A 25,401-nucleotide genomic window follows, 5' to 3' on the forward strand; every position below is an offset into this window, starting at 1 on the left:
TGTTTCAGGTTCTCTTCACAGTGTTTGTTATTTAGAAAAAAAACAAACAACTCCCTGAAACCCAACATTCCAATCATGCAAGCTGTCCCACCATGTCTCTGTAATTGTGATGACATTAATGCCTTGCATCTCCTGTGTGTACTGAGGCTACTTTCTCCTTATCCTCATCCTACAGTCATACAAGTGGGAGGCTCCTCTAGATGGGTACTGAGTAAACCGTCTCAAGTTCCTCTAGTACCCAGCTTAATGGGCAAACACAATTGCTGTTCAAGAAACAAGGGCAGAGTGACTTTCTAGTACCTTCTCCAAATGTTTCTCAATTCAGTAATGTGTTATTCTGTTTCAAAGAACTGGGTGGGTAATAGCAGACCATGTTTGATCAAATGATTTAAAGAAATACCAGCAGGCATGCAGCAAGGACTACCCAAGTGCATAACAGAATGACTTGGCTGCATAATCTTCCTACCTGTTCTGTAATAATAATCCCTGGGCTTCAACCAGTCACTAAGGTGGCAACACTCTTTCATAATTTAAATCAAAGTCTACAGGAAATAAAAAATTAATATCATTTTTTTCATGCAAAACTCCCCAAGGCTCAGACAAGATTTCTTCTGGAACTCTGAAAAGACCACAAAGAGACATAATTTGGTCTATGTTTTATTATACCAATACCTCAGGAATAAAAATGCAGGCAAGAGAGCTCAGTTCAGGGATTAGTTTTATTTTGCAGGAATTCAAGTACAAATTCAGCTCTGCTTTTCGTTAAAATCAGAGAGACTGATACAAGCTGAAGCAGGCCCACTACATATTTCTTTTGTGGATTGTTTCCTGTGGAACAGGTGTTGATTTCTTTCTTTCCCTCCCAAAGGCAAGCCTAGCAAGACTGCCACATTTGCAATACATGCATGTTCAAGATCCTTTATTAGTAATTCTTCTGACAATGTATCAGCTTACAAAAAAGTTGTCAGCCTTAACTAAAAGCTAAATTGATCATTCCCCCCTAAGAAGAGAATAGCATATTTCTCCACTTTTTCTGTCTTGTTACATACATAAAACACATACTACTACTTCCTTCCTAAAACAGCATCATAGAGTTTTCCAGTCCTCTTGACTTGAATCACTCCAAAGCCAGCTGCCTCCAGGAGCTTGCTGTACTCTTCTGCTGTTCGCTCCTTCCCTTCTGTCTGGACCAACATATTCATTGAATACAGCTGGGTTTCTACAGGCCCACTTTTATCTTCATTCAGAAGCGATTCAACCAGCAGCACTCCACCACCTGGTGGAATGAAGAGAAAACCACACCCTGACCGATGAAAAGATGAGCTATTTTTGAGCTGTTACTTAGGTTCCTAACCTTTACTTTCAGGAAGAAGCAGCCTCTACATTAAGTCATATTTCAGCATCACAGAAGACACTGAAAGAGCCAAAGCATCAGAGCATGTCTCTGCTTGGCAATGTAGGTATTGATGTCCAAGGGATAAAGGGGTGCTAAGCTGACATTTCCCCAGCTGAAATTCGCAGGACCTTACTGATTTTGCACAGAAGCTGACTCTTAGGCAGTGCTTTTGAAACTCTGAGGGTTCATTGGGATGCTTAATAGGATATTTTACTATGATGTATACACATATCTAAACAATACCCAAAATTCTCAATCCTTACACTTCATGCCTTGAAAGAGGAGTCCCTGCAGAAAAGGAGACAAAAACTGGAAGCCAAACAAAGAGGTCTTAGGCCAGGTGCTATTTGTCTCAGCTGCACATAGCTAGCTCAGGGAAGCAAAGGACTGAACCAAGAAACTCACACTGAAAGTCTATCACGCAAACTCAGCATCAAGACTGGTGTGCTTCACATTACTGATGAGCGAGACACTCTCTGCTCTTCAAGAGCTCACACCTACCTACCAGGTTTGCAAGCTTTGTAGACTTTTGCCAGCAGTTGTTTGCATTTATCATCATCCCAATCATGCAGTATCTTGGATAAAATATACAGTTCAGCTTCAGGAATTGAATCATTAAAGAAGTCTCCTGTAAAGCAAGAATACACGCATTACAAAACATTATATCCCCACAACACTGAGAGCTGAGTTATGCAAGTATTTTTAGTTCTGTTCAGCTCTGGGCTTGCCATGTCCTTCACATATATCATACAGCGATGGAATTACCAGGTAAAAGTCCTATATTGCACTGGGTAGGGAGTTTTGCTCTTGTTCAGTCTCAAGAAGATCTAAAATATTTAAAGGCAGCAACTCATCCTGAAATAGCCTTTGATGCACAGGAATGCATTTGAGTTTAGGCTTTCTCCAGTGACAGAAATTCAGATTCATAAAGCATTAAGGAGATAGGTTCACATGGTTTCTGTCATGAAAAAGAAGGAAAGAATATTGCCTTATCTAAGAAAATGTTCAAAGATCTTTGGTAATCATGGAGTTACTTCATAAATTTGTAGGTAAAAATACACATCTCTCACCTCCTAGCACTAGCTTTGTCATGCCTTTTGTTTAGCACCTGGTGTACTGCATTCAGATTTTTCTCTCAGCATTTTAATGTGTCATTTCTTCTCCCATTTTGTTGCATCTTCGTTTTTATACACTCCCTTCTCTCCTGAAGGCTTCTTTTCTCTCTCTGAGCTTTGAGCACTACTAAGCAATTCCAGCACTTTGAAAATTTTTGTAAACATTAAAAATGAGATCTCCCTATAATCATTTTCCCCATAGATGGTACAAAGACTACGCAGGATCAGTGGCCTGGGCAAGAGGAACATGAGCTAGCTCACCCATTTTCATGGTATAAAATATCTTAGGACTTGAAAGTAAATCAGTCATGACCAGAGAAGGAAAACAGGAGCATGCCTGGCATCCCTCACATCTACCAGGAGGTTTGCATGGGAGAAAAGGGGAGTGTTAGGGAAATTTATAAAAAAGCATGGCAGGTTTCAAAACTGCAGGATGCTTTTTTTATTTCTAATGTACCTTCTTCTGAAGAAATTAAATAGTTCTCTCCAGGAATAAAGAACTTCTGTTGCTGAATAACTGAGTTGTGTCTCTGATAGCTCTGATAGACAACTGAGACAGCTGCAGACCTAGGCTGGGAAGGCTGCAGCCTGAGACACGGTCCCCATAAGGGGCAGCTGGAGACCTGAGCCTCCAGTATGACTCCTCTGAGCAGAGCCAGGGCTCCGGAGCATCAGCTGTGAGAACACCACACCACTGTCCACACCTACCTTCATGGAAAGCGATCTGACACTCCTCAGGGGAAACAAATTGTTCTTTGGCCACTTGCACAACTTTGGGCAGGTCATAAATTGTGACAGTAGAATTTGGATACAAAGAAACACACTCGCGGGCCAAAGCTCCTCCGCCTCCTTTGGGGACAGTAAAAAAAGGTCAGCACTGACACAAAACCAACCTGTTCAGTGACACCCCCATGAAATCATATAGGCAATGGTGCATTCAGCCTCGTGGAAGCTGGCAATGTACATTTGCACCCCACATGTTGCTGAAAGGGAAGAGGAGGGGCAGGAGAGGCCACGGTCTCCATGTGTTCTGCAGGAAGTTCCACGGCTTGCAGCACCCAAGCATGTGGGGTCAGCCCCAGCCCTTACAGCTCTTATGCTCCCTACTAGCCAGACCCAGCTGCGGGTGCTAGAAGGTGAAAAATGAAGAAACAGTCACTAAACCAGGGTCTGGGGAAGAAGTGAGGGAGGCCAGGAGGGAGCCTGCTTCATCCCATGAATCCTGGCAGCTCTCAGCGGTGCTGGGACAGCAGAGTGCTGTAGGATAAGAGGCTGTAGGCAGTACCTCAACAACTGTGACTGAAAGGGAAGAAGGAAAGGGTCTAGCATTAGAAGAATGCATCAAGCAAGGCATGAAAAAATGCTAAAGCTGCCACAAGGGAATGAGTGACTACTCACATAAATGAGATTTTAAAGAAAAGCATTCAGCTTCCTTATGCTCTCAGCATTTTCACATTTCTGTTTTTAACCCAACCAAATCAGTAAAATGCTCCTCATATTGCTGAGATCTGTCCTGCTTTCCATTGTTTTGCCCATCATATAACATAGTAGTTGTTTTCCTCTACAGAGCTTATAAAAGACAGTTCAGAGGCTTTTTAAAGAAGATCTTCTGACACTCACCTCCCAGGTCATAGATCTGCGTGAAAGGGGAAAGGTCAAATGCAGCAAGAACATCTCTGCCACATATACTCCATACCGAGTTCTGGCCAGCCATGAATTTTAGCATTTCTTCATCTGATCTAGCAATGCAGACACAGCACAGAGAAAAGGTTCCTTACCATATCCCTGGTGATTCCTATCATATAACTGTTACTACATGTTTTAGCTTAAACAATAGTCTCTGGTTTTATTGACACAGAATATGTCCTCTTTGCATATAAACCTACCTTGAGTATTACTGTAGCAGGAGGGGACAGCTATGAATTCATGCATTTAAATAGGGAATTAAGACTAGTGACATCCAACCATGTATTACGCTGCTCATTCTCAGAATTTCCAAGGGATTTTTTTTCCCTCAGCTACCATTGCCTCTGTCAGAGATCTGTGATGTTTTTCAGATTAGGAAATTATATACTTCTATTCAAAATATCAGACAGTGTCCCAGTAATAATATTGTTGAGAAATAAAAACATTGCATGATGCTGATGAGAGGAATTCTCACATATTTAATTGTCCTGAGCCATAACTAAAAACATTAGTTTTATCCAAAATAAGAGGAATAAAATTTCTATAAATAGTCTAATGATTACCTGTACATCACTCCAAAAGGATCTTTAGATGAAATGCCAAAAGCTCTTTCATATTGGTTCCTTCCTTCTCTAAAATAGCAATTTAAAAAGCATGTGAGAGTGCTGATATATTTCTCACCCTTTCACAAGAATGACCCTTTCAAAGTCAGGTTGGGACGGCACTTTGAACAACCTGATCTAGTGGGTGGCATCCAGGGTAGGAAGGTTGGAACTAGATGATCTTTAGAGCCTTTTCCAATCCAAACCATTCTATGATTTTGTGATTTATAAGAACACACCTGAAGTAAAGGTACAAGACTGGTGCAATCATCACCATCATCTACACTGTGTTTGGTCATCAGTTGCAAGGACTGGAACAAGTGAGACTCCAGATCCATATTTAACTGCTCCTATAAGCCTTTGCAACAGAAGGATCCTTAGCCACCATTACTCAGCATTTACTTTGTTGATGCCACCTCCAGTAAGAGCCACTGTAATGATAAAGAGCTTTCCTGGAGGTGAAACATAAAGAAATATGATTTCTAGATCTTCTCTATAATGAGAGGGAAAAGGAAAATAAGAACATACACAAATAGAAAACAAGGGGGAAAAAAATCCACACATATTTGCCATGTTATCTGTTGCTTTTAGTTTCTGAGAACCAGCCAGCATCTTTACTGAGCTCTTCCCCAGAAACACACCACTCAGAGCAGCAACACAGATGCTGAAAAGCAACAGACAGCACACAACATTCCTTCTTACCTCACAGCATCAGCCAGGTACTGCCAGCACAAGTAGACTGTGTTGGAATAATACATCATAATGTGATACTGAGACTTTGGACTTGATTTTGTAAGGTAGATGTTGGAAATTTCTGTGCTTCTGTAGAGGGCTAAAGGGTAAAATACATTTATTTACTAACATACACGATATAACACCTTGTCAGGTCTATTGTACAGCTTGGTGTTTATCACCACAAGATGTCTGTAGAGCCAAAGACACAGTTACATTACTTCTACAACCAAATCCTTCCACTGCAATGACCAGTGAGTGAGGGCTGCTGAAACGTGTGTTGCCCCATCAATCTGGGTAAACACTATCTCCCTAACTAACTCCAGCACCAAACATTTCTTTCAAGGAGAGCAAAATAAATGCCCTACAAGTGTTATCATTTACATATGGTCTTCTGCTCTCAGAGGAAGCTTTCAGTGTGCTCTATTTAAATGAGAAGTCTTTGCAGACAAGTCTTTTTTTCTGATCGACAAGGTCAGCAGGTCCCCAAAACATCAGGCCAGCCACCCCTACCCTCTCTCAGCTCACTAGGGCAGAACTTTCTGCAGACAGGACTCCCAGAAATCTCCCCCACTCCCTCCAATGCATCTGCAGTGGCATCACTCACCCACAGGACTGGCGTATCAAAGGAATAGATCCTGCTCTCCCCAAACACATTGGGCAACAGCTATAATCCCTAAAACAGAGCATGCCAACACAAGGCAGAGCAGGAGACACAACTTGTGAGATTCTAGCTAGTCCTGACCAGCTGTCTGATGGCCAGAGATCCCTTCTGTCCAAGTGGACTCCATGTTTCTGACATAAGGACAAACTTACATCACCTCCAATTCTGATCAATAACCTAACAAAATAGTTCACATGGTAGTAAAAACCAAAAAAACCCCAAAGCCTGTTTTTAAATCATGCTGTTACCCATCAACCCTGGCATTTTCTTTTAAAGTTTAAAATCCTGCCCATACTCCAGAGATTTCTTGAGACAAGCTCTGAAGAGATCCTGAATATCTTCTCCAAGGTCACATGAGGCTCATGCACAAAGAAGTTTAGGGATATAGAGCCCTGCACCTGTGTTTCACTTTATTCCTCTGATGATGCTGACATTTGCCTCTTCTCTTTCAGCTGAAGAGTGAATCCCAAGAGTGATTCTCTCTTTCTTCCAGCTACATTAACTGACTTAACATTTGGTATCACCTTTGCCCACACATCTTACCTCACTTTCAAAACCATCAGAGGTTTGTCTTTTACCTTATTCCCATTTCTCTGCCTTCATTACCTCCTTCTTGTGTCATCTCTACCGTCAAGAGCTTCAATCCCACACAGGCATCCAGCAGTCTTGCCATCCCTATGGTGCTGGCCCCCAGATGTGCAGCAATGGCGTCTGAAGACAGAGGCTTTCCTGACTCCAGAAGAAGATCAAACACCCCCAACTCACAGGCAGTGAACATAACCTGGGGTAGGGAAAGGTGGGACTGAAGGATTAGGTGAAAGCACTAAAGCCTACTGCATTTCACAAGCTGTTTAATTAGAAAAAATATACATATAATAATCTTTATTTCAGATGAACTTGTATTTCATACAAACAAGTCCAATTACTAAACTGTAGTTTATCCAAGCACTGATATAATATACTGTGCATGCATTTCCTTTTTAGTTTTCCAATGAAGCCAGCCAATGCTTTTTGGCTTCCAAAAGTCCACATTTAGAGATCAGGTTTTGTGTGTAAATGTTCCTGCCACTTCCTTAGTTTAGGAGCACATTCTTACATTCTCCTGGAAAGAACAAAGGCAAGACTTGGTGGTGGGGGGCTTGCTCTCTGTCTATGTTTCTGTTCTTTAACTAAGAGTCTAACACATGCTTCGGTGAACCCTGGAGACTCTCTCATGGCTTGCAATAGGAGTAATATCCCATTCTATGGACCTTGTTTTCAGGGTCTGATGTGAAGGACTACAGTGGTCTTCCAGAAGCAGGGAGTTTCCTCTCATCCAGAAGAACTGCTTCATTCAAGCCAGCAAATTGCCCAGTGTTTCCATAGAGAAGGCATGTAACTTCTCCAGCAATATCTGTCAACATTCAGACAGACATAGCTAACCATTACATAAAAAAAAAAAAAACACCACCATCCTTCTTTAGCTATACACAGTCAACTTTACAAGTATTAGCCTATTACTCTGGTCATATAAACACTCCTGAAACGGTAACAAAGACATCAATTCAGTTGATTGCCTGTATCATTTGAGCTACAATTCCTGTACAATGAAGCTCCTTTTACCCTGAGTAAGAACATGGCTTAATCAAAGTTGAAATTGTTTCTCAAAAACATGGTACTAATACTGTTAATTTGGAAAGCATTGGGCACTTCTTTTTCTCACAAGGTGATTTTTCATTATCTATTTTTTCTCTCTTAATTGTCAGCTCTGCCTTTCAGGAGCTTAAGGTGCAGTAGTATTTGCACAACCTGAAGAGCATTCCTTCTGTTACCATGTTGGCCAGAGATGCAGCAGGGGACAGCACGACACTAAGTAGTAAATGAGGAAAAAATCATCCACTGCACTGGATACTATAATTTTATGCCTGTGAGCTTAAGCAAATAATGTCAGTAAACAATAAGAAGTGCAGAATTACTAGTTTTACCTTTGTGCCTTAAAAATATGCTGTTTGGAAAAACAGTCATTATACCAGTGCTTTCACCTCTTCCAAAGACTTACATTTAGGACCTAAAGAGAAATCCTTGAATATTTCTGTCTAAAGAGGCATACTCTTTCTAAGACTGAGTTATATTTCTTACCTTTGAAATTAAAAATCCATTGCTGTATTGCATGATGATTTGAGGATATTCAAGGTCTTCTGTGGAACCCATCTTCCTTCTGGACTGAGGCACAGATTTCCTGGCTCTCTTAATTTAAATAAGCTTCTTTTCACCAGACACAAAGCACACCAGCTGATCCATATAATCTTATTGCTTCTGAGAAACACACTAGTTACAAAATGTGTTAGCTGAGTTATTTGGCTTTGATGTGCTCTTCTATCAGGTTCAGCTGTTTCTTCCATCATCAAATAAGTATAAGGCTAAAGAAGCAGTGGGGATTAAAGCTTGCATTGTCAGTTCATCAGTCAGCAACACCTTAGTACCTCAGAAGCACTTGAAACCTTGTGACAAGCAAAACAGGAATTAGTACAGAAGAATATCAAGAACCTGAACTCAGTGCGATGCACCAGAGTTCACAAACCAAAACAGAATCTTACTTGGGACTTGAAACTTGCTGTGATGGGCACAGTCCAGGGGACCCTGGGCTGGCAGTAGGGTATACCCCATCCCTAAGTGCAGAAGCAGCAAGTCCACAGAGAAGCTGTAAGAGTCTGTTTGCTGTTTTCTCATTGTGACTAGTTTGCTCTGATGATGATCACTCAGGTGAAGCCTATGAGGAATTAAATCTACCCTTGTTACTTTTCTGTGTTTTGCACATCCTCTCACCCACCCTGATACCAGGTTAGAAAGCAATAGCATTCTTGATATGAACTGTTTGATAGCAGCATCTCAGCAGGCGTGTCCTACTTGTGCTTCACCATGTTTTGACAGAGCAGGGTGCTGAGGGATGACAATACATTTTACTTTTTCCAGCTGATCACTACAGTCTTCCTCCCCTTCTCTGCAAAACTAACCCTAGGCAGCAGAATGCCTTTGGGAAGAAACAGTGAAATGATTACCAAGTGCAAGAGGGGGAATGGATTTCAGCTTCACACAGGACATAGCTCATAGGTCTTCATCAGATATTAAACCCCTCGTTTACTGTCTTGGAATCTTGCTGCCCCACTGTTCATTTCTCCATCTTGTAAATGCCTGACATCCTGCCCATCTCACCTTGGGGCAGATGTGACAACGCTCAGGTGAGGAAAGATCCTTTCCATCAAGGAAAAGACTCAGTTTTTATATCACACATTTAGTGACCCTTCAGGAAACAATGTTAAATGAGACCTTATTTAGGTAATACACTGAAGGCAAATGTTACAAACCAGAATTTTTTTCAGTGGCAGCTTTCTCCATGCTTCAGATTCCACTGTATAATCCTTCTCTGAATCTGTATTTTCCATTGAAATTCTTACCTTTCAGCCAGAAGATGTTCTATTTCTTTCAGCGAGTAGTGAAACGGCAACTTTCTTTCAGAGTTAGCTGTTAAAGTTAGTCAAGCAGATGTAACAGTTTTCAGCTTTTTTCCCCCTCTGAAAGCAAACTCAGACACAGTACCTGTTCCCCAGGTTCTAACACCACAGTTCCTGTGTTACCGGAGTCCTAGGTATGAACATAACAAGAGTTACAGCAAACACCAAACTGCAGAAACATGTAGAACTGCTCCTCCTGGCCAGCACAGCCTATAAACATAGTGCTATTGTCTTGTTAGTGCACCACATTCAGTGTTCAGTAGAGATTAGACACTAATATTCTGTGTATTTTGTATGTGCAGGCTGGACATCCCAGCAGCAGCACACCTCTGACAGAGTGACTGTGAATCTGTGCAGCTTACATTCAACAAGACACTGAAGGTTTCAAATACACAGCTATATTCATAATGGACACCTTTCCCTGCTATCGCCAGCTCAAGGAGAGCACATGAGCTCAGTTACTATTTATGAACTTCTGTCTGCATATGCAATAAGCTATCAGCAGAGTTCATTTATTTGGACAAATCTAGATCCGCTCTTGGTGAACACATTACAGCTTTTCCAATGCTTTGGTTTATTCCTAAAACAGCTCTGTAGATGGAGAAAGTTTAAAACTTTCTCCCTAAGTCTCCATCTGCACGGGTAACCAAGTCAACTTATTTCCCTCAATAACATTCCCTCTCTTCCAGTGAAAACAGAGAACTAAATTGTACATAATCAGACATCACCAGCCAAAGATAACTATTGTTAGACAAAAAGGTTAGAAAGTTGTATGAAAATAAAAATATTTCTCTTCTAAAGGCCAATTCTACCTGCTACTGAGAAACTGGTGCAATTTCACACAAGCATAAGGATTTCCCACTCCTGGGATCATAACAGCTCTTCAGCCCCAGGCCATAAATGCACTTCACTTAAGGCAAAGTTATATGGTACATGAGTCTCCACTAATATAATGACCACACAGTTGATTAAACACTCTTGAAGTTCTTTTTCAATTATGACTAAATCTGTCTGTTGAGGACACCAGTTATAATCATCTAATGGGATTACTACTAGTAGTGAGATGTAGGGGAGGAGGCTTGCAGATAACCCACACCAGATTGAAAAAAGCCACATGCAGTGTGTAGCTGTTTCCAAGTAAATTGTTAGTGAGGCTTAAAGCTTAAGCTCCTTTTAAGCTACAAATGCATTCATGAAGATGAAATTGCAATGGCTTGCTTTCTCTGAAAACCCTATCGAGTTTTCTCTCATAGGGCATAGACCACGTACAGGCTAAAGCCCTTATTTTACCACCACAGTTCTATTTCAGTGATGCATTTTTCTTTACCTAAATGACTCACTACAGACAAATGCTATACAAAAAACAATTATGTCATTTTTGCATAACATTTGAAAGTAAGAAATTATCTATGAACAAAGGAGATTTAGCAAAATGAATGTGTCTGCCAGTGAAAAATGGAAGATGACACTATTTTCATACATGAAACCTTCCTTATAAGCAAAAACGACAAATCCCAGGGATGTGACTACAATGAGTTTCAGTAATGCCAGGAAGGAGACAATTGTGCCTTGCTATCATTACTAAGTCTCTAAGTATGCCCAGCTTATAACAGATGCCCTGGAAGAGCACTAAAATAATACAGTTTGGGGCCTTTTTTTTAACAATCCTAAAAAGCCAAGATACTCAGTATCATATTTTTTCTTTGAAATAAAATATCCAGTTTTAACAAGATGCTCCTTTTCTTCTTTGTAGCTTCTAATTATTCTCATATTTTACAATAAATGCTTTTTCCTAGTAACATGACTATTATTTCCATCACTTTGGCACTGACCAATTTTTTTTTCCTGTTTTCATCACATACACTAATGGCAAACACTTGGAGTGAGCAGGAAAATCTGTATATCCAGCTCATTTTCTAAGCAAACCCTCCCTTCTCTTTACATTCACTTACAGTAAAAACTCTGACTGAGAACATCTTTTAAAGTGCATCTCAGGCAATCCAGAGTTGTTCTTGGTTTAACTCGTGGACTGCAAACAATGTCTCAACAAATAATTCAACTATATAGTCATTGAGATTTCTATCAGAAGAAAGTCCCAGCAGGTAAGAGTCATAGTCTTCCTGACAATAGCCAGGTACAGTAGCTAAAAGTGGTAGATGCAGAAACTTTAAAGTGAGAGAGAGAGATACAAACAGAAAACCAAGATGGATAGCAGCTGAGCCAGGCTCTGATTTCAGAAATTATTTGTGCTCTGTCAAGCATCACAAAGGAAAATTATGGATACACAGCTGCCTAAAACAGACCATTTTAGAGGCTTGGCTTTGCTGGAGAAGGCAGGAACACCTGCCTGCCCAGGGGAGGTGGTGAATAAATTCCTCATTTTCCCTTGCTTGTGCATGCAGCTTTGGCCTTACCTTTATATTATCTTTATCTCAATCCGAGTTTTTTCACTTTTACCCTCACAATTCTCTACCCCATCTCACCAAGGGTGCATGAGCAGCTGCATGGAGCTGAGCTGCCAGCTGCTATAAACCACAGCAGCAAGCCATGTGCAGTGAGCAGAAGAGATTTTTCCAGGCCTTCCCTTTTACAGGTAAGGTAGAGAGAAACAGACACCACTAAGCAATTCTTCAGAGCATTGACAAACACATGTCCAGGATCATATGCAGAATTGCAGGGAAAATCTAATCTGAAGGTGATCAATTCTTGTTCAGACACTTTGCTGTCAGTGCCTGAGAGTGACATTGCTTCATACTCCTACAAATAGTCCAATATCATGGACAGCACTCCTGAACATCCCTTGCAGAGCAGGTAGGTCTCACCTGGCAGGTGCCACACTGCACATGCAGCTAGATGAGGTATCAGAAAGCAATTCCAATCAGCCTTGGCCCTTTAAAAGTTTTGTAACATATGCTATGGCAAAGCATTAGCCTGTGCTAACATATGAATTATATTTTTTTTTCAGGCAGCAGGAGATTCAGGAGGTGCAGCATGTGGCAGGGAACCAGGCCAAATTCATTTTCTGTGCTGCCACTATAGAGGAAAGAATGTTGGTGCACATCACTTCAAACAAGCCTCAATAGCCCAGTATTAGATTAATACAGGATACTTGATCATTCATTCTGTGCACCCAGTTCTGAAGAATCAACTGCAACTAGATTGCTGCTTTATATAAACACTAGAGACAACTGCAAATTTATTGTGAAGCAGCAAAAAATACCTTCTGCAAATAATATATTCATTAGGCCGGGGAAAGGCCAGATCAATGCGATGTAAGCTTACTGAAATGGGTGTTGTATCCAGAACAACCAAACCTCAAAAGCAGAATACCAGATCAAGACACAGGCAATACATAATAAAGACTAATTTGATTTAATACAAGACATCAGTGGCCAATTTTGCCCACATATTTATAAATTAAGGTATTTGCCGAACTAGTTGGTTTAATTGCTGTCATATAGAATGTAACAACATCTCTACCTCTGCTATCAAACAGGAGTAGCCACAATAGTCTGCTATATGATCCTACACAAGGACTGCCCTAAAGCTGACATTGGTGCGACATCCAGGTAGTCCTGATCACCCATCAACTCTCATTAGTTTGTGTTTATAGCCTTGTGGCACTGATGGAATCTTGTGTTCACAATTTTGGGAGCAACTGCAAAAATTCCCCTTTTCTCTGTCAGCTTTAAAAGATGCTTCCAGATAACATACTAAATATTTTTTATACACATACCTATTTATGTCTATGTCTTTATTTATTAGGTCACTGAATAGATTACAAAGGTAGAACCAATTAGAAACAGGACTTGGATATGGTTACAGCTTTGGTAATTGTTTTTTTAGTAATATCAATTACTTCTGGCAATTTGACTCATACATTATCAAAATTACCACAGTGGGCAGTAATCAGATGGAAAACATCACAATAATCATATTGAAGGGCTTTGGCCCTGCTCTTGTAGCAAAGCTGTTGTTTGACTGAGCTTCTTCCCGACTCACGTAGTGCAGGCTGAGACCAGAAGGTAAGAAAATTGCAGGTCGAAAGTCTGGTACGTGGAGAGGCTCATCAGCTCTCAGATACAAGAAGAGACATTCTCCTTTGAGGATAAGAACAGGACTATGCAGTAACACTGTCCATAGCAACAGGAACTTAGATTACTTACCCCTTTGAGACTCCTGTTCTTCTTTGCTTCACAAGGGCTTCAGAAAAACAACTCTCGGTTGCCACTGCCAACAGCCACAATGAGGCAGCAGCACCATGCAGAGAGCAGATGCACAGCTCCTGCCCAGAACAAGGAGCTCAAGAGCTTTGGCCCACAAACTTCCTACCTGCTTCAGCTCAGACCTTGCTAAAAGCAGCCTGATAAGCAGGGTTCACCTTCTCCAACAGGAGGAGGTCACATGCTCCCTTGTATCACTAGATGATGAGTACACTCCAAAACCCATGCATCCTCAAGAGCAAAGTGGGTTCCCACTTCTCCTATCCTTCCTGCACCTCTGCAAGGATATAAAGGAGACATTGTGGTGACAGATGTGAAATCTCTCCTGGAACCAAGTGCAAAAACAGAGGTGTATTCTCACAACTGAGAAAACTCTCCTCCTGACTCACCGTGTGATTTAAGAATGATCAAGAATGGCAGCATGACGCTGGGCATTTCTTGGGACTCAGTATATGAAATAGGGCTCAGAGGTCTCTTTCACTGCTGGGCTTTCCAGTGGGCATGAACACAGGGCTGTACAGTGAAGCTGCCCAACCCATGATTTAATGGGATTTACACCCGGTATTTATACCACATCTATCACGCTAATTGGGGAAATTTTTCCACTACTGAAGGAAAACAAACATATCAGTTAAGAGTGAACCTGAACTTTCCCCAGCAACAAAGCCCGATTTTAGAGTACACTTAAACTGACAGGTGTGGCTGCCTGACACAGGGAAAGAAGCTGGGAATTGAGTTCTTAGCTTCATGAGGGAAGACTCCAGATTTTGAAAGGACACAGAAGAAACAGTCCCCGCCCTTGACCAAATGGCAACACTGTAATTGGTGTGCCCCAGGACAGGGTCAGCCCTCTGGGCTGACAGGGCACACTGAAACCCACGTTCAACTTGCCGTCAATCAGAACCCCCAGGTCCCTTTCTGCAGGGCTGCTCTCCAGTCTCGTTCCCCAGTCTGTCCATACATCCAGAGTTGCCCCATCCCAGCTGCAGAATCTGCCGCTTGCCCCTGTTAAACTTCATATGGCTGGTGAGTGCCCAGCTCTCTGATTTGTCTGTGCCTCTCTGCCTTCAAGGGACACAACAACTCCTCACAATTTAGTGTTCTCAATTCTTACCTTTTCTGTTCACAGCTAGGAACTACAAAGATTTCAGCAGCATGGTCTAGTAAGAAACAAACCCACATAGACTCTGAAAGTAAAGCAGACAAACTCAGTCAGCCAGGGATCCAGCTGAGCTCCAGCACTAATGTGCTTCTCAGACACTCCAGGAAATGGATGCACTTTGATTTCACGCATCAGTGTGAGGAAAATGGCATCTGAAGGCTGTAGTTAAAGAGCACACGTCCTGCTGAATTAACAGTTGACACAGCTGTAACACAATAGGACCATCAAGAAGAGAAGCTGAACTTCATTATTCAAATGTGCTGAGTGACACTTTCAACAAACAGGTTCTTTAAACAACATTTCTGCAGATTTTAATATACTGACACATGAAAACAGCAACTTCACTGGAAACAGTTTTCTTTTTAATTTTACCGTAAAAATGCAAAATAAACTCTTTCACTGTAACATTATAGCTTTTAATATTCCTGAGCTGCATTTTAAAAGCAAAAGTATTCTTAAATGGATTTAACAAGAAACACTGCAGCCTTACTTTCCAACAACACAAGTAGAAATAATTTAGCAAGAAGGCCCCTTTTTCAAGACAATGTCTAGCTCTTTATGTACCTGAAAATATGTTTCAAGTATCCCTATGCCACCTGAAATAATTACAAAGCCAAATATGTCAACAAAATATGAGAACAACTTTCAACCATTTTACCACTGCTTGTTACTTCCTACACCAGTGTGTCTCTCTTACATGGAAAGTATGATTATACAAAGGCATTACATGCCAGAATAACTTGGGCCACAAAGCTTGGCATCATACAGACATATGAAGGAATCATAGCAGTTTAAAAGGTATCCTGCATATCTTTATAGTCAGTTTTAAGAAAAATGTGAAAGTCCTGCTATCCACCTCAATCAATAAAAATCTACTTCGTTAAACATGATTTCACTGAATGCACCAGAAAACACTTTAAATCAAATCTGTAATACTTTGTCACCTCTGAAGTTCCTATAACTGGCACCCACGTATTTCTTAAGCCAAATTAGGTGATACAGAGATAAAAACTAAATACGCTAAAATTAAGGTTTAGAAAACTGAAACAGGTTGACTTTTAGCACTTTAGGAACTTGAGCACAAGCACGGTGATTATAGCTACATTGTCATAAAAACCTAGAAAGAGACAACAAAGGAAGGAAGGTCAAAAAAATCTGGCATCTCTTTTCTTGATTTCAGGGACTAGATGCAAGCTAAAAATTGGTTAAAGCAACTGTCTTTTCTATAGCAGTCACACCAATGAGGTCTCGTTTACAACTTTCTGGCCCTTTTGTCCTACCACAGCCTTTCAAAGGAGCCAAGGCCTCCACTACCCACTCCAAGTGCTCCTTTGCTTACTCAGTGATCACCTCCGGTGCCTTCGTCTCCTGCTCGCACTTCTGCGACTACGACTCCTTTCTCTCCTGTCCCGCCTACGTTCCCTACTGCGCGTTCTTCTGTAACGGGAACGCCTGGGGCTGGCACTTCTTCGACGAGGACTGCGGCTTCGGCGAGGGCTGTAACTTCTGCTGGAGCGTCTGTAATACCTCCTTTCTTTCCTGTGCTTTTCATCCTGGTAACTCACATCTCTTCTGTGTCTGCTGCTCTCTCGTCTACCCTTACTCTCATCACTGTTTATGCTGCTACATGAACGGCTCTTTCTTCTTCTTGGCTCTGTGCCACGTTTGTCCTGCTCACAGTGCAAGTCCTTCTTGCACGTGTTCTGGTCACAGCTAGAGAGGCTCTTCTGGTCCTGGTTATTGGCGGGAACACATGAAAGTACCCCCGAACCTCTTTTGTCAGAACACCTCTCAGAGTCTGTAGTATGGAGATTCTGACCTTCTTTGACATGAACTTTGTCATGAATGCTGCCATTTAAGTACTTGCATTGAGTGTTTCCACTTTCAAGGGATGCTACTTCTATTTGAGAGCCAGGAGCCAGTTTGCCTGTGACAGCCTGTCCTGAGGTAGAAGTGATGCAGCTGGATGACACAGTGTGTGGAACGGCAGTAGGGCTTTTCAGCATGTCAGTCTGAGATGCTTTGGTTTCTTCTTTGCTTTGATTAACTGCATCCATTTTCTTGCTCAGAAGATTGTTCAGTAGTTTCTCCCTCAGTTCTTTTTCTTTTCTCTGCAAACCCAGTGCTCTCTCTTTTTCCTCTTCCACACGTTTAAGCTCAGCCTCCTGGAGCCTTCGTCTCTCTTCTAGCTGCTGAAGACAAATCTTTTCTTCATTCTGTTCTTGCTCCAAAAGCTTTACTGTCTGAAAGACAGTCAAAGGGAAGGTAAGAGTAAACAAAAAATACCTGCTCATTTCCAAGTTACAGCAACACAAAGGCAGCAATATGGCAAGAAAATAAAATCTAACAAACGGAACCATCCCAAAATAAAATTGTGTTTCCTTCTTAAAGGGGAAAAAAATCAAAACTAATCAAGCAACAAAACCCACTAATACAAAACTGCTGTAAGGTGAAACACTACTGGTCCACAATTCTTGAGTAGAAGCTTTGTCTTCATGGCTCCTTAATATAATGAAAGTAACACCATGTGAAATCTGCAATATTGAAATACATTTGTCAGGGTCAACACTTGAAGGCTTCAGTCAAATTAAAAATGTTTTAAATTTTATTGAGAAGAACTTCTCTTAGATGATTGGCATTTGTGGTTCATAGATGACTTTACAATGAGTCCATACAAACAGCAAGTAATTAAATGGACAAAAATTATGTAGAAACTGATTGTCATTTTGTCAACCACTTTAAAAATTCATGATACTGGAAAAGGTTCAATCTTTATTCTGACCTAAGTCAAGTGGCTTATTACAGACCTCAGAATTCTCTAAATGAAAGAAACACACTCTCTGTTTCATCAGACAACCTTTCTATCCCACAGCTACCAAGTTAAAAAGTCTGTGAAAGGCATTTCTCCCTTCTTCTAGTACATAACTGATTTGTACATAGCACTGTGAGTTCAAAAACACTCCTGAAGTGCACTGGAATCAAGAAAAAACCTGCGCTTTTCCACACAGCTTTTTGTTTCTACAGAAAATATTTCACATACAGTACACCCTAATAAGGTTTTATCCAAGTCTTAAGCTTCAGTGTTTCAGTGGAAAAACAAAAATACTGTTAGAGACAGGATCTAACATTTGAAACCTTTGCTGACAGTACTTTTCCTACAGAAGAAACATTCTGCACATTTCAAACACTGAGTAATGAAAGTTCAATCTCTGAAACTGCAAAGAACAGAGAACAGAATCACAAGGCAGATGGGAAACAGCATCCAAACTGGAACTAGGGAAGGAGTCTTGCATCTTATCCTCTGTGGTTAGTTCACTTCATCATGCTCACACATTCTTTTTCTGGACTTAAGAAAACCCAACAATTAATTTACAGGTAAAAAATGCTATTCAGGACGATAGGTTCAAGTTCACTTCCCATTTACCTACAAGTGCATGTTTTACCAAGAGAGAAATACTGTTTCATTGAGCTTTTCTGAAATTCTGGTCTAAGGAATAGCAGCTGCAGAGGTAGTAAACCTGTTTAATGAACAGTGCTCCCCACCTCCTTTAAAGCCAGTAAAGGGCTTCGTTCTGCTGGGTTCTTCATTAGCTTGTGAAATAAATATTGAAGTTACCTTTGCTCTGCTTAGCAGTTCTGCAATTAATCTAATGGACTGAAGATTCCTCTGGGCTAACAGGAGCTTCCTTTCTTCTAGCTTTATCTTTTCTTGAAGCTTTCTCTGTTCTTCAGCTTGAAGCTTTTCAAGTTGCTTTTTGTTCCGTTGAACTTCACGATCTTTCTGTTTCTGCTCTCTCTTGCGCAACTTCTCTTCTCTTTTTCTCTCTCTCTCATATTCTTCAAGCTCTCTCTGCTTCCTAAAGAGACAAATATTTTTGCCTTTTCTAGGCCAAGTACAATTTCAAACTCCTACTCCATGTAAAATACATTTTATACTTCAAGTAAATTTGTTTCTAAATAAGTCATGTTGATTACTGCAGAACAAAAGTAGAACACAGAATATTTTAACCCTTAGTTGTGACAGCAAACAGTCATATTCCGTCTATTTTTAAAAACAAGTTGGAATTCAAAGACAAAAATGGCTACAGCGAAGAATTATTTTTGAACTACTTTGACCAGAGACAATAACAATGCATGAGGCAGCTGGGCAGAGAATTACCATGGCAAGAAGAAAAATATCAAGCCAATGAACGTGTGCAGTGGTGGTGGGTTTTATTTCAGTGACTAGGACAAAATGGTAGCTTATGCTAAAGGCCAAGGGTTTCTGAAACTAGGTGTATAATGGCAAGATTTTTAGGAAATTAAGAATTTCGCAGTTTTAATATTTTGAATTGAACATAAGCATTAAGTGGTAAACTAAATAACCACACTTGGCTTTAAGTACTTCACTTTAGCTACAGAAAACGTGTGTTTAATTATTTTCTATCTTTTGATGCATATCAGTTGATATGAGGGAGTAATTTTGTTATGCCTGATTGTTAAAAATATAACTGAACAATAAGGAATAAATACCTTTCTTCCTCTTTTTGTTTTTCCTCAGCTTCTTTCTCTTTACGTTTTTGTTCTTCTCTCTGCTTTTCAAGCTCTTGAAGCTTTTGCCTTTCAAGCTGACGCTTCTTAATTGATGCATCACTGAGGTGTTTTGTTGAATCAAAAGAAACCTTTACATGATACAATTTAAAACAGTTTTAAGGAGACAGAAAAAAAAATTAAAAATTACAACCTGACAACCCCACACAATTTTAACTTAGACCTTGGTGTAAGTACAATCAGGTGCGTAAAACTTTTTTTCAAAACAAAGGGAACTTCTCTATGTGCCCAGAGAAAGCTCCACCTCTTGTAACCAGGTAGCTGGGAACTAAACGTGTGCACACATAGCAAAATCAGATACCACTTTATACTTGTGTGTCTCACAACCAAAAATAAACCCCAGTGTGATTGAGGCTCTGTCTATCCAATGTTTTCAGTGGTTGAGACCCTGTTTGTCCCATGTGTCAGAACGGGCACATACAAAACTCTTAGTTAATGAATGCTGTTAGGGACTGTACAGCACTAGGTAGAAATAGTTTTAAGTAACAGCCTTCCTTTCTGTCTAAAACTGTGATACTTAAATTCAGCAGAAGAAATAGTTCTAAAACATTCAGCACCTGGTTTAAGCCTCCCCACCAGTTCTAAAACCCAAACTGAGGTACACTGGGCTTAAGATCCCAAGTCGTGGGAAGAGAAAGAAAAGAAAGACACACACATCTGAAAAATGAGACCTCAGAGGGGCTCAGCTTCCAGGATATGTGAACACACCTTGGTCACATCCAGCTGCGTGCTGGAACAGGACACCACCAGACACCACAGCCCCAGTGTCCTAATCTCCAATTCTGAGTGCAGGCAGGCAGGGATCTATAACACATTTCCGCAGACCCATGGTCATGAACCACAGGGCAGAGAACAAAGAGCACATCCTCTGCAGTTTAATCTACCCAAGCTCTATGCAAAATGATGTTTTACTAACAGACTAAAAGGACAAATAGGTACAAACAGACAAGGTGTTGTGACCTTGTATGACAAGAGAGCTGCTGTCCTGACAGGGCAGCTGCCAGGAAGGCTTGATTCCTCTTGCACAGCCAAACTAAATTTGGGAACCCTGATCCCCTGCATGTAAATGACAGTTTGAATTTCACCAGGTCAAGGCACAATTTCTATCCCGCAAGTGAGAAGCTTTGATAACAAGATAAAAGATTAGAGTATTTTATTTACACTGACTAAACTACAATTTAAATAAGTATCTGCATGTTCCCAGATTGCACAAAGGAATACTCAAGCTTTTTTTTCTGAAATACACTCCCTGGTTTGATGAATGACTACTGGGCATACCAAAATACCTCCGCAAACATTTCACTCAACCAACACATAAATCCACAGACCACCTCCAAACAGAGTAAGTTTTCTTGAGGCCATGCTTTCAGAGATACTACCTCTGAACAGACTGCCTTGTTCCCTTCTGTCATAGCTGTAATTTCTAAGACAATGAGGTTACAGAAAATTACTTCTGGAAAACTCCGTATGCAAACATTATGAAATAAGCATAGGGCATTCACAGGAAGCTGTGCTAGGAATGAAAATTATCATTTAAATTTTTGTGGGGCCTTCCTGTATGTAAGGTATGCTAATGATTAACTGTGTATTTCCCAGGCCATACAGGCCACATGCTACTAAAACTTTCAGTTCTGACCCTTGACTGGTAGACCTAGTTCTTAATGCAGGGACCAAATACAGAGGCCGTGAAATTCTCCCCCAAAATGTCTCTCTGTAGTGAACACATGGAAGAATAAAGCACTTTACAATTAAACTTCTGGTGAAATTTGTCTGAACTTTTTCAGAACTGGAATTTTAAGTGAAATCACGATTTATAAAAACATATTATTTTCTAAAAAATTTAGAAAATCGTGTTCATGAACTTGATCCTTCCATAAGCAGTTCTCATTTCTAGAATTGTCTTGTCAAGAAAAAAGCAAAAACCCACTCACTTTGCTCATGTAGTCTAACAACATATTTTTCTGCAAACATTTTCCTTTAAAAATTGTATTATGTCTGTCCCATAAAGCTACATTAGTGCCACCAGTATCGCCTGTTGTCATCACTATGGTTTACAGATAAAGGTTTCAAGCACTATAGAAATAACATTTAGCTGTACTTGGGCTTTCATGTGGGTTCCCACACAAAAGGCTGCAGTCTCTCACCTTTATATTGCAAGCCACTGCTTTGCCATCATCGCCCTTGTACATCAGCTTCATCCCTCGCAGGGCATTCATGGCCTCGATGAATCCTGCGTATTCTCGGTACTGAACATATGCTTCAAAGTTTAAATGGCCTCCAAAACTGAAAGTGTGAAAATTCCTGCCAGTCATTTCTTCTCTGTAAGGGTCCAGCATGGGTATGTCCACATTACGGATTTCTCCAAATTTCTGGAAAACTTTTATAAGGACTTCTTCACTTGGCTTTTCCGAGCCAGTCTCCTTGGCTGCAAACCACTTACAAGGCAAGCCCTCCAAGTGAATAGTATCTGGCCTTTCCCCCGGCAAGGTTTCGTTCATATCTTTTGCATCACGGAAAAAAGAGTCCCAGTCATGTCTGGTAGGAAAGTCAATCTTGTATTCCGCAGCACGCACTTTTAAAATGTCAGAGAAGCCGCTCAGCTTTATTGTTTTGCCATCAAGGCATGCCAGAAAAGATTTAACCAAACTTTTGTTCTCGACCTCTCCTTCAAACCTAATGAAATCCATTGTGCTTTTAGAAATCCGCAGAGTGGAAAACTGATGAGTTTGCACCATCCCCTTCAATCTTTCCATCACTTCCCAGTTCGAAATGGATTTTCCTGGTTGCTTCAGCTGAGGAAGTGCCACACTGATGGTCATTTTGGTAATGGGTTTAAGGTATAACCCACAGGGAGCACAGAGCTCTACAGCTTCTGATGTATCATGAACTATTGTTGCAGCAGCCATAACAAAGAAAAAGCATAGGATAAAAAAATAAAAGATGCAAGTTTAAGTTGCAGGCCAACAGTAGTCAAATAAAATAGCCCTTATCCATAAATAATTTAATTCTTTGGCGATTTAACCATTCCCAAGTTAAAACGATGTCTCTTAACACAAGAGTGAAATAGATAACTACAACCGAGTAGTACAAACATCTTAAATTACTTTACAACCACTAGAACCTGTAAGTAATTAAACCTCTGTAACGCCTCTGAATAGAAAACAAGAAGCTGATGACAATCTTAGGAATACATGAAGTTGGTATGTGATGGCTCAGAAAGCAGCTACCCTTTCTCAGGAAGGAAGGGACTGGCGGCGCGATGTCACACCGCTCCCAAATCTACTTAACAACCAGTGAACCGCAGCAGGCTGGTGCCGAGGCGGATCTCACGTTCTCCGGAAGGAAGACCTCGAAGGTGTCTGCAACGAAAGAAAAGCGCCCCTTTTATTTAAAAGCCCGAAGCCCCACCGCCCCTCCCTGCCGGCAGCCTCCGCAGGGCAAGGCTGGGCAGCACCGCGAATCACACCGGAGCCAGCGGCTACCGCCGGCAGCTGCCCCCGGCGGGCGGAGCCCGGGCGGCGGGGGACAACGCCGGGAAGACGCCAGCAGGGAAAGCGGCCCTCGCCGATGCCAGGGTGACCCGCACCCCCCGCCGTCGGCTCCTACGCGTCCCCTGGCAGGCAGAGCCCCGCTCTGCGTCCCTCGCTCCCGCTCCCCGGACGGGACTCCCCGCGCCCGCCTCACCCGCAGCCGCCGGGACGCGTCACCCCGCGTGCGCCGCCGCTTCCGCTTCCGCTTCCGCGCGAGGCCCCGGCCTACGGGAGCGCCTCGCGGCGGCGTGACGGCGCCGCCTGGCGGCGGGGCGGGAGGCGGCGGGTCCGGGGCGCGGGGCCTCCGGGGCGCCGGGGAGCTGCGGCCGCAGGGACACCGCCGTGCGCTGCCCGAGCGGACAGCCGGCATCTCGGGACGGCTGGGGCACGGCATGGCAGCTTCCCTCTTTCACAGAATCACTTAGGTGGGAAAAGAACCTCTGAGTCATCCAGTCCAACCTGTGACTGTACACCACCACGGTAATAGACCATGCCACGTCCAGCCTTTCCTTAAACAGCTCCAGGGACAGCGACTGCACTGTTTCCCTGGGCAGTCCCTGCCAATATCTAATCACCCTTTATGTGAAGGAATTCCTTCTAATATCCAACCTAAACCTTCCGTGGCACATCTTGAGGCCTTTCCCTCTTGTCCTGTCGCTGGTTGCCTGGGAGAAGAGACCGACCCCCACCTGGCTACAGCCTCCTTTCAGGTGGTTGTAGAGAGCGATAAGGTCACCCCCGACCCTCCTCCAGGCTGAACAGCCCCAGCTCCCTCAGCCGCTCCTCACAGGACATGTACAGCACAGGACATGCGCTCCATAGGACATGCTTTCCCCCTGTCAGCCCAGGACGCAAGGGCACAGCCAAGGCCACTCTGCCCCTGGAAGGCAGAGCAGGGGTGACTGTGGTCACCTGCCCCTGCTCCACCATTTTAAAACAGGCACCAGGTCTAGCCTTGGATAGACTTCCACCATTTGAGAAACTGTGAGTGCAGTAACCTTCAGCAGCAGGCTAGATATCAATAATGGCTTTGAAGCACCATTGACCTCAGTGCAGGAGGTCACCATCAATCCAGCAGCTGCAGCAAGACTGCAGCTGTTGCACAGAGGTGCTATTTCACACCGCAGACGCTGGTAACTGCTGGCCCTACTCTGTTTCTGTTATGGTTATGTAGTGCTATAAACATAGAATCAGGAGCTACTGCTACCATACAACATTTTGAAACAGCGTGGGTTTTATATTCTGAGAGTCCCTGCATGTCTTGCCTTCTACAAACTTGCCCTGGGGAGCACATGAAGCTAAGCCAGATATGTTCCAGATATGTTTTGAATCCTGTGCATAATGATAGCCCCACTGCTCAAGACTGAGCCAGAAGTCAATATTCTGTATTTTAAACCCAAGGACTAGAACAATGCTCTGAAAAGTTACAAAATACCAGCATTGAGGTTACTCGTGACAGGACATCAGCCGCAACTTTAAAAATTATCACAGACTATTTTTCTGATATACTTGAAAGAATGGTTATAAGTATTATATTTAATGATATCGTAAGATAAATGGGCAAGAAGAGGTATTGATAATGTACACAACTTTTAAAAGATGTAATCAAGCATCAATACTGCAGTATAGAGAGGGTAAACTGTCTCTGCTGAAATGAACTCCTTTGCGTTGGGCAGATATGTTATTCTCATTTTTATTTTTTTTGGTGAAATATCTAAATGGGTAAATGAAATGTCTCCCTTTGGCTTTCAGAGTCTGAAGTGAAGGTCAGTAAAGCAAGGATATGACACCAGCGAGGCAGAAGGATGAACCAGCATAAACATCAGTGAGGGACAGTATCTGAGTGCAACTGTGCATGTAAATCTGTTTTTACTGTAAGACATTTATTTTCCCCAACTCTGCCAAATACATTGCGCTATTGACCTTAAAAACCATCTATCATGTCTAAAAGCTTGTACCTTTTTTTTCTGAATTCAGTAGATAGTCTTATGGGAGATCTCACTTCTACCTATGAACTTTCTCATCTGTACCTTCAGTAGTTAAAACACCAAATCCCACAAAAGTTCACTAGAGGGAGTGCTTGTTACTTACATATATAAAAGAGATCTGTTTATAAACACAATTAAAATAGGCTATAAACAGCAGATACTAGGTTTTGTATTCATGCCAGAATACAGATTGGAAGAGGCTGTAATCCTCCCAACTACACA

General features: G+C 41.8%; 2 protein-coding genes across 3 annotated transcripts; both read right to left on the reverse strand.

Annotated features, from left to right (window-relative positions):
• Positions 1 to 701: 701 nt before the first annotated feature.
• Positions 702 to 12,756, reverse strand: ASMT (acetylserotonin O-methyltransferase). Of its 2 annotated transcripts, none has more exons than XM_019282981.3 (8): positions 8,314 to 12,756; positions 6,802 to 6,976; positions 5,502 to 5,631; positions 4,761 to 4,829; positions 4,132 to 4,250; positions 3,220 to 3,360; positions 1,902 to 2,024; positions 702 to 1,303 (listed from the first exon to the last, which is right to left on the reverse strand). In XM_019282981.3, the coding sequence occupies exons 1-8, from the start codon at positions 8,383 to 8,385 to the stop codon at positions 1,065 to 1,067; spliced, it is 1,068 nt and encodes a 355-aa protein (XP_019138526.1). In that variant the 5' UTR covers positions 8,386 to 12,756; the 3' UTR covers positions 702 to 1,064. The 2 variants fall into 2 exon arrangements, with proteins under 2 accessions (XP_019138526.1, XP_010392455.1); XM_010394153.4 differs by having other exon boundaries at positions 702 to 1,276; positions 8,314 to 12,752.
• A 2,539-nt stretch (positions 12,757 to 15,295) lies between these two features.
• AKAP17A (A-kinase anchoring protein 17A) lies at positions 15,296 to 23,238 on the reverse strand. The gene is made up of 4 exons (XM_039568174.1): positions 21,806 to 23,238; positions 19,584 to 19,732; positions 18,688 to 18,928; positions 15,296 to 17,314 (listed from the first exon to the last, which is right to left on the reverse strand). The coding sequence occupies exons 1-4, from the start codon at positions 22,565 to 22,567 to the stop codon at positions 16,418 to 16,420; spliced, it is 2,049 nt and encodes a 682-aa protein (XP_039424108.1). The 5' UTR covers positions 22,568 to 23,238; the 3' UTR covers positions 15,296 to 16,417.
• Positions 23,239 to 25,401: the final 2,163 nt, after the last annotated feature.

The sequence above is a fragment of the Corvus cornix genome, chromosome 1 (assembly GCF_000738735.6).
Source record: "Corvus cornix cornix isolate S_Up_H32 chromosome 1, ASM73873v5, whole genome shotgun sequence".
Taxonomy (NCBI): Eukaryota; Metazoa; Chordata; class Aves; order Passeriformes; family Corvidae; genus Corvus; species Corvus cornix.

Bases quoted from the DNA above. Each gene is read 5' to 3' on its own strand.
- ASMT (XM_019282981.3), bottom strand. From the start codon at position 8,385: ATGGGTTCCACAGAAGACCTTGAATATCCTCAAATCATCATGCAATAC. The intron at 3,361-4,131 runs GTGAGTGTCAGA...CTGTCCCCAAAG, and splicing joins GCAGATCTATGACCTGGGAG to GAGGCGGAGGAGCTTTGGCC. The intron at 2,025-3,219 runs GTAGGTGTGGAC...CTTGCTTTACAG, and splicing joins TCAGATCGCTTTCCATGAAG to GAGACTTCTTTAATGATTCA.
- AKAP17A (XM_039568174.1), bottom strand. From the start codon at position 22,567: ATGGCTGCTGCAACAATAGTTCATGATACATCAGAAGCTGTAGAGCTC. The intron at 18,929-19,583 runs GTATTTATTCCT...TTGTCTCTTTAG, and splicing joins AAACAAAAAGAGGAAGAAAG to GAAGCAGAGAGAGCTTGAAG. The intron at 17,315-18,687 runs GTAACTTCAATA...ACTGTCTTTCAG, and splicing joins AACTGCTAAGCAGAGCAAAG to ACAGTAAAGCTTTTGGAGCA.